The sequence below is a fragment of the Seriola lalandi genome, unplaced genomic scaffold (genome assembly GCF_002814215.2).
Source record: "Seriola lalandi dorsalis isolate HSWRI2012SDOR001 ecotype SW California unplaced genomic scaffold, Sedor1 jcf7180002054578, whole genome shotgun sequence".
NCBI lineage: Eukaryota > Metazoa > Chordata > Actinopteri > Carangiformes > Carangidae > Seriola > Seriola lalandi.
Genome location: NW_019525131.1, coordinates 478285 through 493462, shown reverse-complemented (window position 1 = coordinate 493462; position 15178 = coordinate 478285). Strand labels below are relative to the sequence as shown.

General features: G+C 40.8%; 1 protein-coding gene across 3 annotated transcripts; it reads left to right on the top strand.

Annotated features, from left to right (window-relative positions):
• The first annotated feature begins 1545 nt into the window (after window positions 1–1545).
• Window positions 1546–14105, top strand: ugl (ureidoglycolate lyase). 3 transcript variants are annotated; one of them, XM_023417791.2, is made up of 15 exons: window positions 1546–1659; window positions 2036–2164; window positions 2240–2458; window positions 3089–3179; window positions 3326–3402; window positions 3955–4065; window positions 4141–4200; window positions 5134–5290; window positions 5473–5671; window positions 6941–7019; window positions 7095–7187; window positions 7902–7974; window positions 8054–8121; window positions 11975–12099; window positions 13526–14105. In XM_023417791.2, exons 1-15 carry the CDS (start codon window positions 1654–1656, stop codon window positions 13695–13697), a joined length of 1659 nt encoding a protein of 552 aa, XP_023273559.1. In that variant the 5' UTR covers window positions 1546–1653; the 3' UTR covers window positions 13698–14105. The 3 variants fall into 3 exon arrangements, with proteins under 3 accessions (XP_023273559.1, XP_023273561.1, XP_023273560.1); XM_023417793.2 differs by lacking the exon at window positions 1546–1659 and adding an exon at window positions 1727–1745; XM_023417792.2 differs by lacking the exon at window positions 1546–1659 and adding an exon at window positions 1737–1877.
• The last annotated feature ends 1073 nt before the right edge of the window (window positions 14106–15178 follow it).

Here is a 15178-nt window from a genome sequence, read left to right as displayed (position 1 = left end):
TTGCTTGAAACTAGGGGCGGGGCATGATGCATCATCGTCACAGCATGTAGGATAGAACATGAGATTGCACCAAGTCAATCAAAGCAGCCAGCCGATACAGCTCTCTCACACACACACACACAGACACACACACACACACACACACACACACACACACACACACACACAGCTAGTTTATCTGATTATTGTTCTGTAGCAGAGACATGGGTTAATGCAGATGTCCTTCAGGGGTTGTGAATCATAAGAAATTGAATAATTCTGATTCTGGTCATCAATTCCTCAACAAATTTCATTTGCAGTAGTTTCAGTACCAGGATATGGCTACTGGTACGGTGGCTGGTGCTATGCCACTCACCAATCATTGAAACCAACAGAAGAAGAAGAAGACTGCGCATGGTGATACATTTTATCTTTGTTTTGTTGATGCTACACCTACGGAAGAGCGACCTGTGCCACGGGAGGATGCACTGCTCGCATGACAAAACACCTGCACCAGCACGGTGTTTTGTCATGGGTGTTTGGTGTTCGACGTGTTGTACCGGTCTCCCTCTCCTTCACACGCCGCACCCTCCTCAGTCAAATCTGTGCTAACACTCATTTATTCATGAGTTTTGTACTTTTATCATCTGGTTCAGTTACAATTATTAAAGTGCACCAAGCACTCAGGGTGGAGACTCGTTAAGAACCAGAACTGATCAGCGGAATCAGAATCCAAACACTTTGGTCTAAACACACAATTTAGCGTCACTATAACTGAATTTACCTGTAGATAAAGATGAGCCAATACAAGCAGCGCCAATGATAACAAATGGTGTACACTTCCTGTTTCCTGAGTGGGCGCGGTCGTTATTGCTTGTTCATGTCAAACCACGGTCAAAGCCATGACAACAACACAATAGGACACTAGATACAGTTTGAATTTACGTCTGATTTTGCTGCTCGTTTTTATCTACTAGTTTTATATCTGATAATCTGATACCCAGTACAAGATCATATCAGTCTTAGACTGTCTTCTTTCCCTCATGTGTGTGTGTGTGTGTGTGTTTTGTCTTGTTGGGTGGTGCTCTCAATATGCTAATGTCTAAATTTTATGGAATGCAGATAAAAATTTGCTTGAAACTAACGTTGGTACAATAATAAAATGGTGACATTTATGTTAGATTTTCATATACTAATAGTCACTATTGGATATTGAAATCAAACTCTGCTGATCAGAGCTGGAGTCAATAAACACCTGGGACTACTGCATGTGACCGAGGACTGAAGGCTGATTGTTCCCTTTCACACTGAAGACAATGTTAGCAGGTTTTCTTGTCCAGTGTAGAAGAACTCTGACACTGCAGCTTCAGTCACTTCACGACAGGAGAGAGAAAGTTGTTCTTACTCCGAGGACCCAAAGAACGTCACAAACTGCCAAAACAACAAAGTAAAGAGTCTGTAGGTGATTTTGACTGAAACCATTTACAGCAGAAACAGACTGTCAGATATTCAAAACGATACCAAACTGCTAACACGGTGCTCAAGCAGTCTCAAAGTAGAGAATCTACAGGACTTTAAACCCATCCCCTCATACAAACAAACATCTTCCTGTTCAAACAGTGTCACCAGAACCAAAGTCCACTTCAGTTGAGTGAGCAGATAACTGTTGTCAGCATGTCTGTGAGTATCACTACATTACTCTGTTTATTAGATGAACAATGTGGGCTGTACAGAATACAACATTATGTTTGTAGGAAGGAAACACAGTGAGTTTGAACCTCAGAGCAGTGTCTCTAGCTGTAGTGTTCTGTTGGAGTTAAAATGCTTCTTTCTGACAGGTCATCGCTTTAACAAGCCTCTGGAATTTATTTTACATGTCTGTTACAGTTTAATCCACAGTGAGTCCCAAGGTTTTTTCAGATAATGAAGCTTTTGAATTGTGATGGGTCCTCTCTATCTCTGGACCTCTGACACCTTTCTGTGAACATGGAGTTCTACCATGATGAATCCACATCCTACAGACTCAAATATGTGGATGTAAACCTTTTGTCCACAGGGCATAGTCAGCATGGAGGTGTCCCCTCCCCCCTCAGGCCTGGAAGCAGAGTATGAGACACTTTTCACTGCTGACTCCCTCCTCTTCCTCTATGAGCTGATCTCTACATTTGATGAGGAGGTGGATAAGGTAAGACAGTGGTGAGAGCTCTTTTCCTGAATGGAGGACTGTTGAGCTCAGGATGATGCTCTTTTCTCTCTTCAGGTCTTGTGGTTGCGAGTGTCCAGAAAGTCCCACCTGGACCTGTCAGGTGACCTGCCAGGCTTCCAGGGGCACACCACTCACATCAGGAGAGATCCAGCCTGGAGGGTGCTCCCTGTACCCCCAAGGCTCCAGAGGAGACATGTGGATATTGGGGATTTGGCCCCCTGCAATACCCAGCGCTTCATCAAAGCTCTCCAGTCACCAGCACAAGGCATACAGGTGAAACCAGAGCTATTTACCTGTGACCATACCAGACCAGTCCACTAACTGTATGTGCTGTTCTGCTTGGTCATTAAATACTTTAACTGCTAATGTAGAAATCATTTACATAATGGTTAGGGCTCATACCACATGGGCTCAGCGAGTCCCAGGTTTGACTCCCGGCTGGCCCGACTCTTTGCTACGTCATTCCCCTGCTCTCTTACTACATTTCCTGTCTGTCTCCACTACGCTATCCAAAAAACCTAAAAAACTAAAAGAAATCATTTACATGTAGACCTGAACACACTTCAGCTGAGGTCATATTAAAGTTAACTATAATATCCCTTGATTCGTGTGAAGTATTAATGAAGAACCAGAATCTGAACCTATAATGTTAACACAATAATTAATTGAATTAATAATACACTAAAGAGCACAATAACAACAATATAATAATAACATTGAGTCCCACAGACACTGTCCTGCAGTCAGTAACACACACTAATGCACCAGATATATGTTTATCCACAGCTGATGAGTGTGTGTGAGCAGCCTGAAATACAACAGCCTTATCCTTTGAATATCAAATCAACTAGTTAACTCACAGGAGAACGCTGTGTCATCTGAAATCCTCCTTTATTTTGACAGGTTGACTTTGATGATGGAAACTGTCCTACATTTTCCAACCAGATCACAGGCATTTACAATGTTCTGAAGGCAGTGCGCCACCAGCTCCCCAGTAAGAGGCTCACTTTAAACTAATAGGCTACTGATATTGGTAAAGCCAAATTACATAGACAAAAGATTATTGTGGATGCTGATGTGTTAGTGTTCCAGATGTGGGTCAGTCTCATTGTTCATCTGCCTCCTTCTGTGTGTTAACAGATGTTCCTCACATATCTCAGGCTCCAGTGCTGATGCTGCGTCCTCGTGCTTGGAACATGGTGGAGCACAACATGATGGTAGTACAGCAAGTTTCACTTCAGTCACTTCAATGAGTCAGTGCACGTAGTTTATTCAGACTGACCTTAATCACTGCTTTGACTTTGTAGTACTTTGAGAGCTATAATGTGTTTTAGCAGTGTGTTCAGTGTGTTCAGTGTGTTCAGTGTGTTCAATGTGTTCAGTGTGTTCAGTGTGTTCAGTGTGTTCAGTGTGTTCAGTGTGTTCATTGTGTTCGGTGTGTTCGGTGTGTTCGGTGTGTTCGGTGTGTTCGGTGTGTTCGGTGTGTTCAGTGTGTTCAGTGTGTTCAGTGTGTTCAGTGTGTTCAGTGTGTTGATTGTGTTCAGTGTGTTCAGTGTGTTCAGTGTGTTCAGTGTGTTCAGTGTGTTCAGTGTGTTCAGTGTGTTCAGTGTGTTCAGTGTGTTGTTTGTGTTCAGTGTGTTCAGTGTGTTCAGTGTGTTCAGTGTGTTGTTTGTGTTCAGTGTGTAGTGATGTGTCAAGTGTTACAGGTTGAGTTTGATTAATGAAAAGAAAGTGATGCAAACATAAAGAAGAGGCTGTGTGTTGTTCAGGTGGAGGGGAAGGAGGCTCCCGGTCCTCTGTTTGACTTTGGACTCCTCATGTTTCACTGTGGAAAGACTCTGTTCGAAAACAAGAGTGGACCCTTCTTCTACCTGTCCAAAGTAACACACACACACACACACACACACACACACACACACACAGATGATGTGTGTAACATGTTTGTTGTTTGTCAGGTGGAGAGCTTCATGGAGGCCAGACTGTGGAACAAGATATTTGTCTGGACTCAACAGAAGGTCTCACATTTCTGTTTTTGATTGACATGACCAGATTCAAGATTTTGATTTAAAAAGTTTGAATAATTATCCATAATATTTTCTCTAAAAAGTTGTAATATTTTAGAAATAGAGTCATAGTATTTAATATAATAATAAAGTCAAAATATTATGAAATGAAAGAGGTGAAAACATAGTGAGCAGGTGGCAGCAGGTGATTCCAGTGAGGGATAACTACAACCTGAAGGTGTGAGTTTGACCGGTGAACCCTTCACACTGCAGAGGAGTCAGAGCTGCAAACACAACACACACAAACATGTAACATGAACATCCCCTGTCCAATCATAAAACACTACACACCACCTTTCTCCTTACACTCGTCTTTATCATCATGTGGGTTTTAGTCAAAATGCTCCACTTAATTTTGTGAAATTAAAACTCTATTCTCCAAATTTTGTCACAAATGAAACTATTCTTAAAATCTAAGATTATTTGTCTGCGTCCTTAATACTCCACTGTACTTTACAACTACTACTTCAACTAAGTCACAGTATAGGCATAGGACACAGACCCCCCCTGCTGTTGTAACTGTTACAGACCCACACAACAACCTTTAGGCCTCACCTGTACATTTACACACACCTGGAAAATCCAAACAGCACAGACACAGTGGAGAAGGCATTTCCTGTTTTCTCACTTTCATGTTTAATGTTGAATCTTTTTCTTGTAGGTTTACTCTAGTAATTTCCCTTTACATTTTAAATGATCCTTTCATGAAATCCGTTTGACATTTCAGGATATAATTCTGTTTTTCTTTATGTCTTTAAAACATTTATAAAATGACCTAATTATCCTGTTGGTATTTACATAAAATAATGTGCGTAGACTTATACCTCCTGTAGTTGTATGTGAGTGAATTTGTGTGTGTGTGTGTGTGTGTGTGTGTGTGTGTAGCTTGGCCTTCCACTGGGCAGCATTAAGGCCACAGTGCTGATTGAAAATGTATTAGCAGCATTTGAGATGGAGGAGATTCTGTATGAGCTGAAAGACCATTCAGCAGGACTCAACTGTGGCATCTGGGATTATTCAGCCTCCTTTGTCAACAAGTTTGGTGAGTGAAGAGAGTTTTAGCTCCATTCACTCCTCTGTGTTCTCACTGAGCCTCTGAGCCCAGTCAAAGTCAAAGTACTGCAAGAATTCGTTAATGATGATGATCAGTATGATGGTATTATAGTTATTATTATTAGGTTATAATGAAAAAGAAACGTCTGCGTCTCTTCGTGTCTCCTGTAGGACACCGCCAGGCCTTCCTGCTGCCTGACCGCAGTAAGTATGTGAACATGGAGAAACGTTTCCTGCGCAGCTACATGGAGCTGCTGGTTCAGACGTGTCATCGGAGAGGAGCTCTGGCCACAGGAGGGATGGCTGCTCTGCTGCTGCCTCAGGACCAGCTTCATGAGTCCTACAGGAGAGTGTTGGCCACCGTCACCAGGTGAGAGCTCTTCACACATATTCATGGAACTGAATGTTATCAGGACTGAGGTAATAAAACAAATCTTTCTGATGAATTTACTTTTGGAGTAATTTGGAGTTTTAGTGCAGCTGATGTTATCCTGATTTCAGCAAGTCAACAAAGACTCAGTCACTCTGGTTCTCCAAAGACCTTCACTGGGAGTAAGACGGCATAATTAAAAAACACATCACCAGTCGTTTCAGGCTACAATGTAAATCACAGAATCCAAAATAAATATATACTGATCATTTTACCAAGAGTGACGATTGTAGTGGGTCTAAAATGTAAAGTTTGTCTTGAGGATGGCATTAAAGAAAGGCTATAGGCTATCTAATAATACATTTTATTCTTACTATATGTAAAGTTGATTATATTATATTATATTATAATATATTTCTCAACCGAGCACAGTCAGGGGTTTAGCTGCTACAGGATAACTGGGTCTGGTACGACCAGTAGCTTATGTTGGCTAATGCTAATGCTAACTAACCAGAGAAACAGAGCCCATATTCAGCTCACGCACTAATTCATTCATTTAAAAATGTATCTTATAGAGTCTTTTATTCAGAGCAGAGCAGGTCAAGGTGAGGTGACAGTCAGGTCAATGGAAGATGAAAAAACTTGTTTCCTACAAGGACACAATTCAACCGTAAAGTTCCTAATAATGAAAGAATAATGAATTCATATTTATTTGGGATTTTACTTTGAGGAAATTCATCTTTTCTCTGCATCAGCACAAAAACTTCCCATGAAGAAATGAATCAGACACTTCAGATAAAGCATTTTCACTGCTCTGCTCTTAATTGTTTAGCTTTTTCTGTAACTTGTCGACCACTGTTCTGCAAAATTGTAATTTCACTTTAAAGGAAGTGGAAATAATTATTGGAAATGTCTACATCTTTACTTTTATTGAAGTGGGATTTTAATTACAAGACTTACAGTAGTAATGGTATTTTTTACATTGCTTTATTGGTAATGTTACTGAAGCTAAGGATCCGAATACTCCCTTCAATGTGCAGCAGACAGATGACTTTGAGGACAGAGTGTCTCTGTCACAGCTGATGCCGTCATAGTGAACTGAATGGAACTGAAGCATTAACAGTCTCATTAAAAGTTATTACTCAGTTATTGAGACTACAGAGTATCATCATCATCCTTCAGCCACACTCCTGTTGTCTGCTCTTACTGACAGTTCTCTTGACAGTGTATTTTTAAACGGAAGTCTGTGACACTGGCTCCTCCTTTCAGACTGAAGTTACTGGAGATCAGAGCAGGTGTGGATGGTTTCATGGTGTATGACCTGAGCTTGATTGAGCCCATGCAGAAAGTGAGTAAGGTTTACTTTAAATAAGAGCAGCCAATGATGACTTCTATTTTCTGATCAATTCTTCACCTCCTCCAGCTCTTTCATCTCCACACTGACGGTGATAATCAACTTCACCAGCTTCGAGATGATGTCACAGTCACTCCTGACGACCTCCTGTCCATGCCTTCGGTCAGTCCATCACCTTTCTCAGAGCTGAACCGCACAAGTCTGGGACAGGGTTTAGTTCATGTAATTGAAGGAAATGAAAGACCACTCACACAACATACAGGTTGGTGACACAACCACCACAGCTGAACTTGGTCAGGTGTTTGTCCACCACGAGCCTCCAGAGCAGATCCACAGCTGCTTGAACTCGACTGGAGGATGAACATAATTCTCTCAGGAGATATTCACTCTGATGTGATGACGACGATGATGATGATGATGATGATGATGGAGAGATATTCACTCTGATGAGATGACGACGATGATGATGATGATGATGATGATGATGGAGAGATATTCACTCTGATGAGATGATGATGGTGGAGAGATATTATCTCTGATGTGATGATGATGATGATGATGATGATGATGATGATGATGATTGAGAGATATTCACTCTGATGAGATGACGACGATGATGATGATGATGATGATGGAGAGATATTATCTCTGATGTGATGATGATGATGATGATGATGATGATGATGATGATGATGATGATGATGATGATGATGATGATGATGATGATGGTGGTGGAGCCCACAAAAATCTCCAATATGATTTAAGTTGGGTTGAGAACTGACCTCAGATTTTCATGATAGGGTGATAAATGAAAGACTGAGGATATGTTGTATAATGATAATGAAGTATAATGTGATGAACGTTGTGTTTCCTCAGGGAGGAGTCACTCTTTACGGTTTAAAGTATAACATTACAGTCGGTGTCCTCTTTATCAATGCTTGGCTCTCAGGTGAGTACAGCCAGTCTTTAGTTACTGTCACTGTCACTGTGTGGACTGAAGACTGTTTAAACCATGTCCTGTTCTGTAGGTAAAGGCCTCTTCTTCTACAGAGGTCAGGTGGAAGATTCAGCCACAGCAGAGATCTCCAGATCACAGGTGGGTTCAGTATTAAATGATCCAAATATAGCATCACCAAGCCCACACCACAGAGTGCTTACTTTATACATGTGTCTAGATCAAAAGATACAGAGGCACACTGCTAAGTTGAAGTTAGTGAATGTTATTAGACCTGACACCTGTCACCTGTCTGACCTGCGTTGTCTGCAGATAAAGGAGGAGCTAAAGGAAGTTCCTGCTCAGTCAAAAAGTGCAGAGCAACAGAATTAATGTTATAAAAATTCAATGTTATAAAGTATTAGTGTCATAAAGAATCAATGTTATATACATAGAAGCTTTTTACCAAAAATAATATATTCAGATGGATCCCTTTGTCATCACCAATATGTTGATTAGTAACCTTAATTTATGTAGCATTATTTTTAAGTTATTTTTATGGGGGCACCACCTCCATAGAGGAATTACTAATAAATATATTAATTAATTAATACAATGAATCCAATAAGTCTAATATCAGAGGCTTATCGATTCAACAGACGACTGAGTCTAAACAAAGATCTGCATTAACTACTAATTACTAACACAGAGTAAATGTGATGTCTGATAATCACCAAGATGAAAAGTGGAGCAAAAGAACAGAGTTAATCAATAACTGATCAAATAAATTGTGTAAAGAATTGAGCAATGGTGGGCGAGAATGTAATTAGGCAATTAACTATACAGCTATACTACTGATCATACTGAGATGTCTATAGATGAAATTAGAAGATCATCGGTGACATCGAGGCATAAACCTCGACGGGCTCTTATGGCCTGATGCTGGGTCTGTCCTTGGACGCCCATGTCCTTAAATAGCCTGCGAGTGGACTTGCCCAAAAAAAACTCAGCAACCAAATTTATCTGGGCAGACTTTAGTTTTCCAGACATGTTGTTCAGCATCAGCTGCCAGTTTAGTGTAATTAAAGTTCTTGGGCTCTATCTCTATCTCTATCTCTATCTCTATCTCTATCTCTATCTCTATCTCTATCTCTATCTCTATCTCAGCTTCACAAACCAGACTTCAGACCAACATAGCTGTCATTTTCCTGTCCAGCACCCACATTGTTTAAATTGCAAAGACACTTGCGCTCATCGGTGCGCACATGGGCGCGTTAGTCTTAAAATGAGGTGTGGAAGTGATTATACTATTGACCAGCAAAAACCCGGTCATAAGTCAGCGGTGCAGTATTTCACTGATATTTTAAGGCATCAGTGTCAAAAGAGCAGCATGTGCCAACATACACACAGCACACACACTCTGTCTGTTTCACACAAGCAGAGTGAGCTGAAGATGCTCTTAGATGTTGGATCAGTCAGGTGAACATTACAGTGCAGCCTCAGAAGAGCTTCTTTGTGACATGTTGTCTCTACATGAGGCTCTGCAGAGAAGCTTCTTTCTTACTACTTGGTATATCCTCCAGTGTTACCCATTCATCACCTTAATTTGTCCACAGTTTCATAACGAACTGAAGATTTATTCACACTTCTCAACATATCACATCTAATTTCTAACTGTGTGATTTGTGCTGTTACTTCTCTGTAGAGCTGTGAGCAGCGCGTTGATTCACTCAGACCGGCCTTGTCCCTCAGAGTCACAGAGCTGCTGCCTGTGTCAGGACTGGACTCACTGGTCACTTACAATATATAATCAACTGACTGCAAATAGAATCTAAGTCTGTGTGAATCACTGTGTCATTATGATAATATAATAGCAATACAGTATGGGAATGGGAGATGCACTGTGATTGGTTTATTACGTGTTATGCCCAAAACACAGCAAAGAATAATTAGCACGAGGTCCGGTCTGAGGTTGGTCCAATACCATCCAGTCTCGTTCTGCTCCAGCTTTTTGGTCTCTAGATTTGAAGTACAGACCTTTGGTTGCTTCACACCTGCACAGACAAACTGTCTTACAGATGCAAGATGGAATGACAGAAGAGGCAAGGCACTGATGGTTGTCCATCTGCTCTCCAGCGTAGCTGCTGAACCCCTCAGTAACTTGTTGTTCCACCAGGTGTAACAGCCTTGCGTAAGACTCGGCTTGCAGCCGACAAGAATGTGTGTCAGGTCTGCTGGAGATGGACAGAAGGGTCTTTGCTGTACCATTGGTTGAAAGTTTCTGGGAAATGTTAGAACATCTTACGTGGCTCGTATAATGAAGCTGGTTCTAAATGCTTCCATGTCCCACAATTCTCTTACCTTCTCAACCACAAAGCATCAATACTGAGATGGGGTTGCCTTGTTGCCTCCTCTCCCTTGTTGTAACTGGCCATCCATGTCGTGATGTTTGAGTGCTGACTTTACCTGCTGTGTAGCTGCAGATGGGGTCCACTTTTGACCGGTTGGTGGGAGCATTTTGGGTTACACATGGGAAACTGTTAGCTTCATCTCCAGGCTTACTTTGGTGCACTTGTGCTCCTTTGTAAGACAGGACACAGGAAGTTCCTTGTGGATAATGTGGGTCGGACAGGTGACAGGTGTGAGATCTGATAACACTCACTAACTTTACCCTGAGCTATGAATATTATTTAATCTCAACATCAACCCAGTTATCAGCAGAAAAGTAAGTCTTGTCTACTGTGAGTTGCTTTGAAATTCTCCCGGTCTGAACCTGCAGTAGTAAGTGTTGAAAGACAAGAACTTCTTTGTGACATACTCTGGTGGTTTCCCTGGAAACGATGTGTAGTTTTTGGGGCAGATCCAGATCATTTGGTTTAGATTTTTCTTTCTCTGAAGTCTGGTGCATGTTTGACGTTGGCCTTGGTGGAAGCCTGACCTCTGTTTCTTTTCTGTTTGCAGTGGTGCTAAATGAATTAACTAACCTTTGTTGAGTTTGATATGTAGCAGGTCCACACTGTTATATACTGTCTACAGGAAATGGCCATATGCTGCTCTATAAAGTATGAGAAGACAAAAGCTTTTACCTTCTTTATGTTACCAAACCAACTGAAAGGATAGAGTGAGTAGTAGACTGTAGAAGAGTGGAGTGACTGAGTGCTGGTTAATGGTAACTTGAAGCCGTGTGGCTGGTGAATGACTGGTTCAAGTTTTCCCCTCTGTGTTTACCATAGTTGCATGTGCTCTCCACTGAGAATATGGATGTATTACAACAGAGTAAGGTGGTTGGTTTCTGATAACATGGCTGAAACTGTTCAGTATAACAAACCTGAAGACTCAATTCGGCTACTGCTGACACCAGTTTTCAAACATACACGCTGCCCTCCACACTTCCTGTACATGTTCAACTACAGCTTGAATGCTGAAGAACACTGAAGAGGGCTCACCAGAGTCTGTCATGTTCTACAATCAGATAGTGTTCTTAGCTTATGTCTGTCAGCCTGTGAGACTGGTCCCAGTTGTCCTGAGTTGTCCGGAGTTTTTCAGGGCTCACTGCTGCAGTTTGGTTGATTAGATAACTTCCTCTTGATCTGAACTGTTATTATTACTTGTAATTATTACTTGTTTCTCCTACTGTCATGATACAACATACATATGAGCAATAAAAACACACGTAGCATCAAGTTAGTGAGCAGAAAGTCGAGTGAAAACACTTGTTTCTTTTATAAGTTATCAGCTTTATACGGCCACCATGTTAGTGTGTCCTGTCCCTGGTGGCCTGGGAGGTGTGCAACACCTAAAACAAAAAAGAACTCAAAACAGAAGATACATTTAGAGGCCCAGACCAGGGTACAATAAGGCAACATAACCATTGAAAGTCCCATGTTCTAGATGTGGACAAAATCAGCCCCTGATCCATATTTCTGAATATTAAGAGTATGACACAATATGTGTGTGTGTGTGTGTGTGTGTGTGTGTGTGTGTGTGTGTGTGTGTGTGTGTGTGTGTGTGTCAGGTGTGGCAGTGGATCCGTCATCAGATTCAGCTAGAGGACGACAGCAGGGTGGTGAGTCGGCGACTGGTGACTGAGCTAACTGAGGAAGTGATAAAGGAGCTCAGCACTTTGTGTCCTTCTGTTAGGTAAACACACACTACACTACCCAAAACTATACTATACTACACTATACTATACTATACTACACTATACTACACCACACTATACTATACTACACTACACTACACTATACTATACTACACTATACTATACTACACTATACTATACTATACTATACTATACTACACTGCACTATACTATACTATACTATACTACACTATACTATACTATACTACACTATACTATACTATACTACACTATACTACACTATACTATACTACACTGTACTATACTATACTACACTACACTATACTATACTACACTATACTATACTATACTACACTATACTACACTATACTATACTACACTATACTATACTATACTACACTACACTCTACTATACTACACTATACTATACTATACTATACTACACTATACTATACTATACTACACTATAACTATACTACACTATACTATACTATACTACACTATACTATACTATACTATATTATACTACACTATACTACACTATACTATACTACACTATACTATACTACACTATACTATACTATACTATACTATACTACACTATACTACACTATACTATACTACACTATACTATACTATACTACACTACACTATACTATACTACACTATACTACACTACACTATACTATACTACACTACACTATACTATACTACACTATACTATACTACACTATACTATACTATACTACACTATACTACACTATACTATACTACACCACACTATACTATACTACACTACACTATACTATACTACACTATACTACACCACACTATACTATACTACACTACACTATACTATACTACACTATACTATACTACACTATACTATACTATACTACACTATACTACACTGCACTATACTATACTACACTGCACTACACTATACTATACTACACCACACTATACTATACTACACTACACTATACTATACTACACTATACTACACTACACTATACTATACTACACTACACTATACTATACTACACTATACTATACTACACTACACTACCCAAAACTATACTATACTACACTGCACTATACTATACTACACTATACTATACTACATTACACTACACTGTACTATACTACACTATAATATACTACACTACACTTTACTATACTACACTATACTATACTATACTATACTACACTACACTGTACTATACTACACTACACTACACTATATTATACTACACTACACTACATTACACTACACTGCACTATACTATACTACACTACACTACACTAAACTATACTACAGTATACTACACCACACCACACTACACTACAGTATACTACACTATACTACACTACACTACACTATACTATAGTGCCCTCTCCTCCTGTTGTACCTTCTCTGTGGCTCCTGTGTTCAGCTCTTGTTTCTCTGTTTGTCTTCCTCAGGGCTAAACAGAGCTTACACACAGCAGCAGACATGTTCCTGGAGTTGGTCCTAAAGAGAGATTTCCCAGAGTTCCTCACCACCTACTTGAATCAGGACCACACCTTTCTCAGCTCCCAGACCACTGGACAGGTGGAGGCTCTGAACAGATACAAGCTCTGTCCCAAACTGTGACAGTCCAGGTGGAAGAATGCATGTTTTCGGCTCTACAGATGATGACATAGTTTACACACATTACTTTGGGCTCAGAGAACTTCCAACAGACATTTTTATAGACTTAATCAGTGACTTAAAGAAAGCCAGAAGAATTGAGATTGAAATCCTTGTGTGGTTTGTGTTCATGTCCTTTGACACTGTATACGAGGGTTTGATTACGACTTTCCGTCTTTACTGTCTACAGCATCAGCATCAACTTCCCTGGAGGAACAAAGACAAATATGAAGTTAACTAGATTATGTAACGATAATGTTAAGTCGAACTTGTGAAGACAAAATATATTTTACCTCCATTTTCTGTTAAACACATTCATTTAGAGTAAATAAACTTGTGATATGTTGAAATAAATAAATACATGCCATCCTGTCTGGTTTTCAGTTTCTGCAAAGTCATGACTCATATGACAACATTAATGCATGGGATTCATTTGAGATAAGATTTTTAAGATTTAAGATTGTGCTTTGCTTTGTCAATTACACTAATTACAAATTGTATGTTGCCATAATGGATTATGGTGAATGAGTCTCATCTACTGGAGGGAGCACCTGCCCACCACCCAAGTGGTACCCAGACAGTGAGCACAGCCTGCCTCAGTGATTCCAGCACTGCAGCAGGAGGATGCACATGCAGGATGCGAATGCAACAGAGTCCATAAGGCACTGGAAGGTGACTGGGACACAGAAAAACCTGAACTGAGGTGAGATGTCTGTTTCTTCTTTAGACTCCAGAGACAAGACAATCTGCCAGTTGCCCAATGTCAACCCAGTGCAGTGCCCAACCAATCCTGGGGCTCAACGACCTGGAGCATCAGGCATCAAACTGAAACATCATTCACTTTGTGTCACCTTGAGTCTGTTAGAACCAGCTCCTCTTTTTCAGCAGTGTGTTGTGGGTGGATGGGATGGTTTGTTCAGACTTCCTGCTCCTCACTGACTCAAAATGTTCTGACCAATGATGGTCCAGCCTTGCGGATGACTTAATTGATCCTGCTGGTATCTGGCACAGAGGCTGCTCCCCCTGCAGACCACAGCATGGTGGAAGGGGCCTCAGTACCCCAGACTAGTAGAAGATCTCCAGAAGCTGCTGCACTTTAAAAGATCTGAGCTTCCTCAACAAGCAGAGTCACACAGCATCAGTGTTGGTCTTCCAGTCCAGTCTGTTGTTCAAGTGGACACACACAGCACAGCACCTCAGGTGGAGCAGGTCGGTGGCGGTTTGACTCCCGGCTCTTCCTGTCTGCACGTCAAAGTGTCCTGGCAACATATTGAACCTCAAACTGCCTCTGATGTAGCACAGTATGAATGTGTGTGAATGTGGCTTCTACTGTAGTGTAAAGCTTTGAGTCCATATAAGTGCAGTCCATTTACCAAGTACATGTAGTGCTCCACACCCATCATGATAATGGGCTTAGTGGAGGTTCTCCTTCTCCTAAGGCTGAC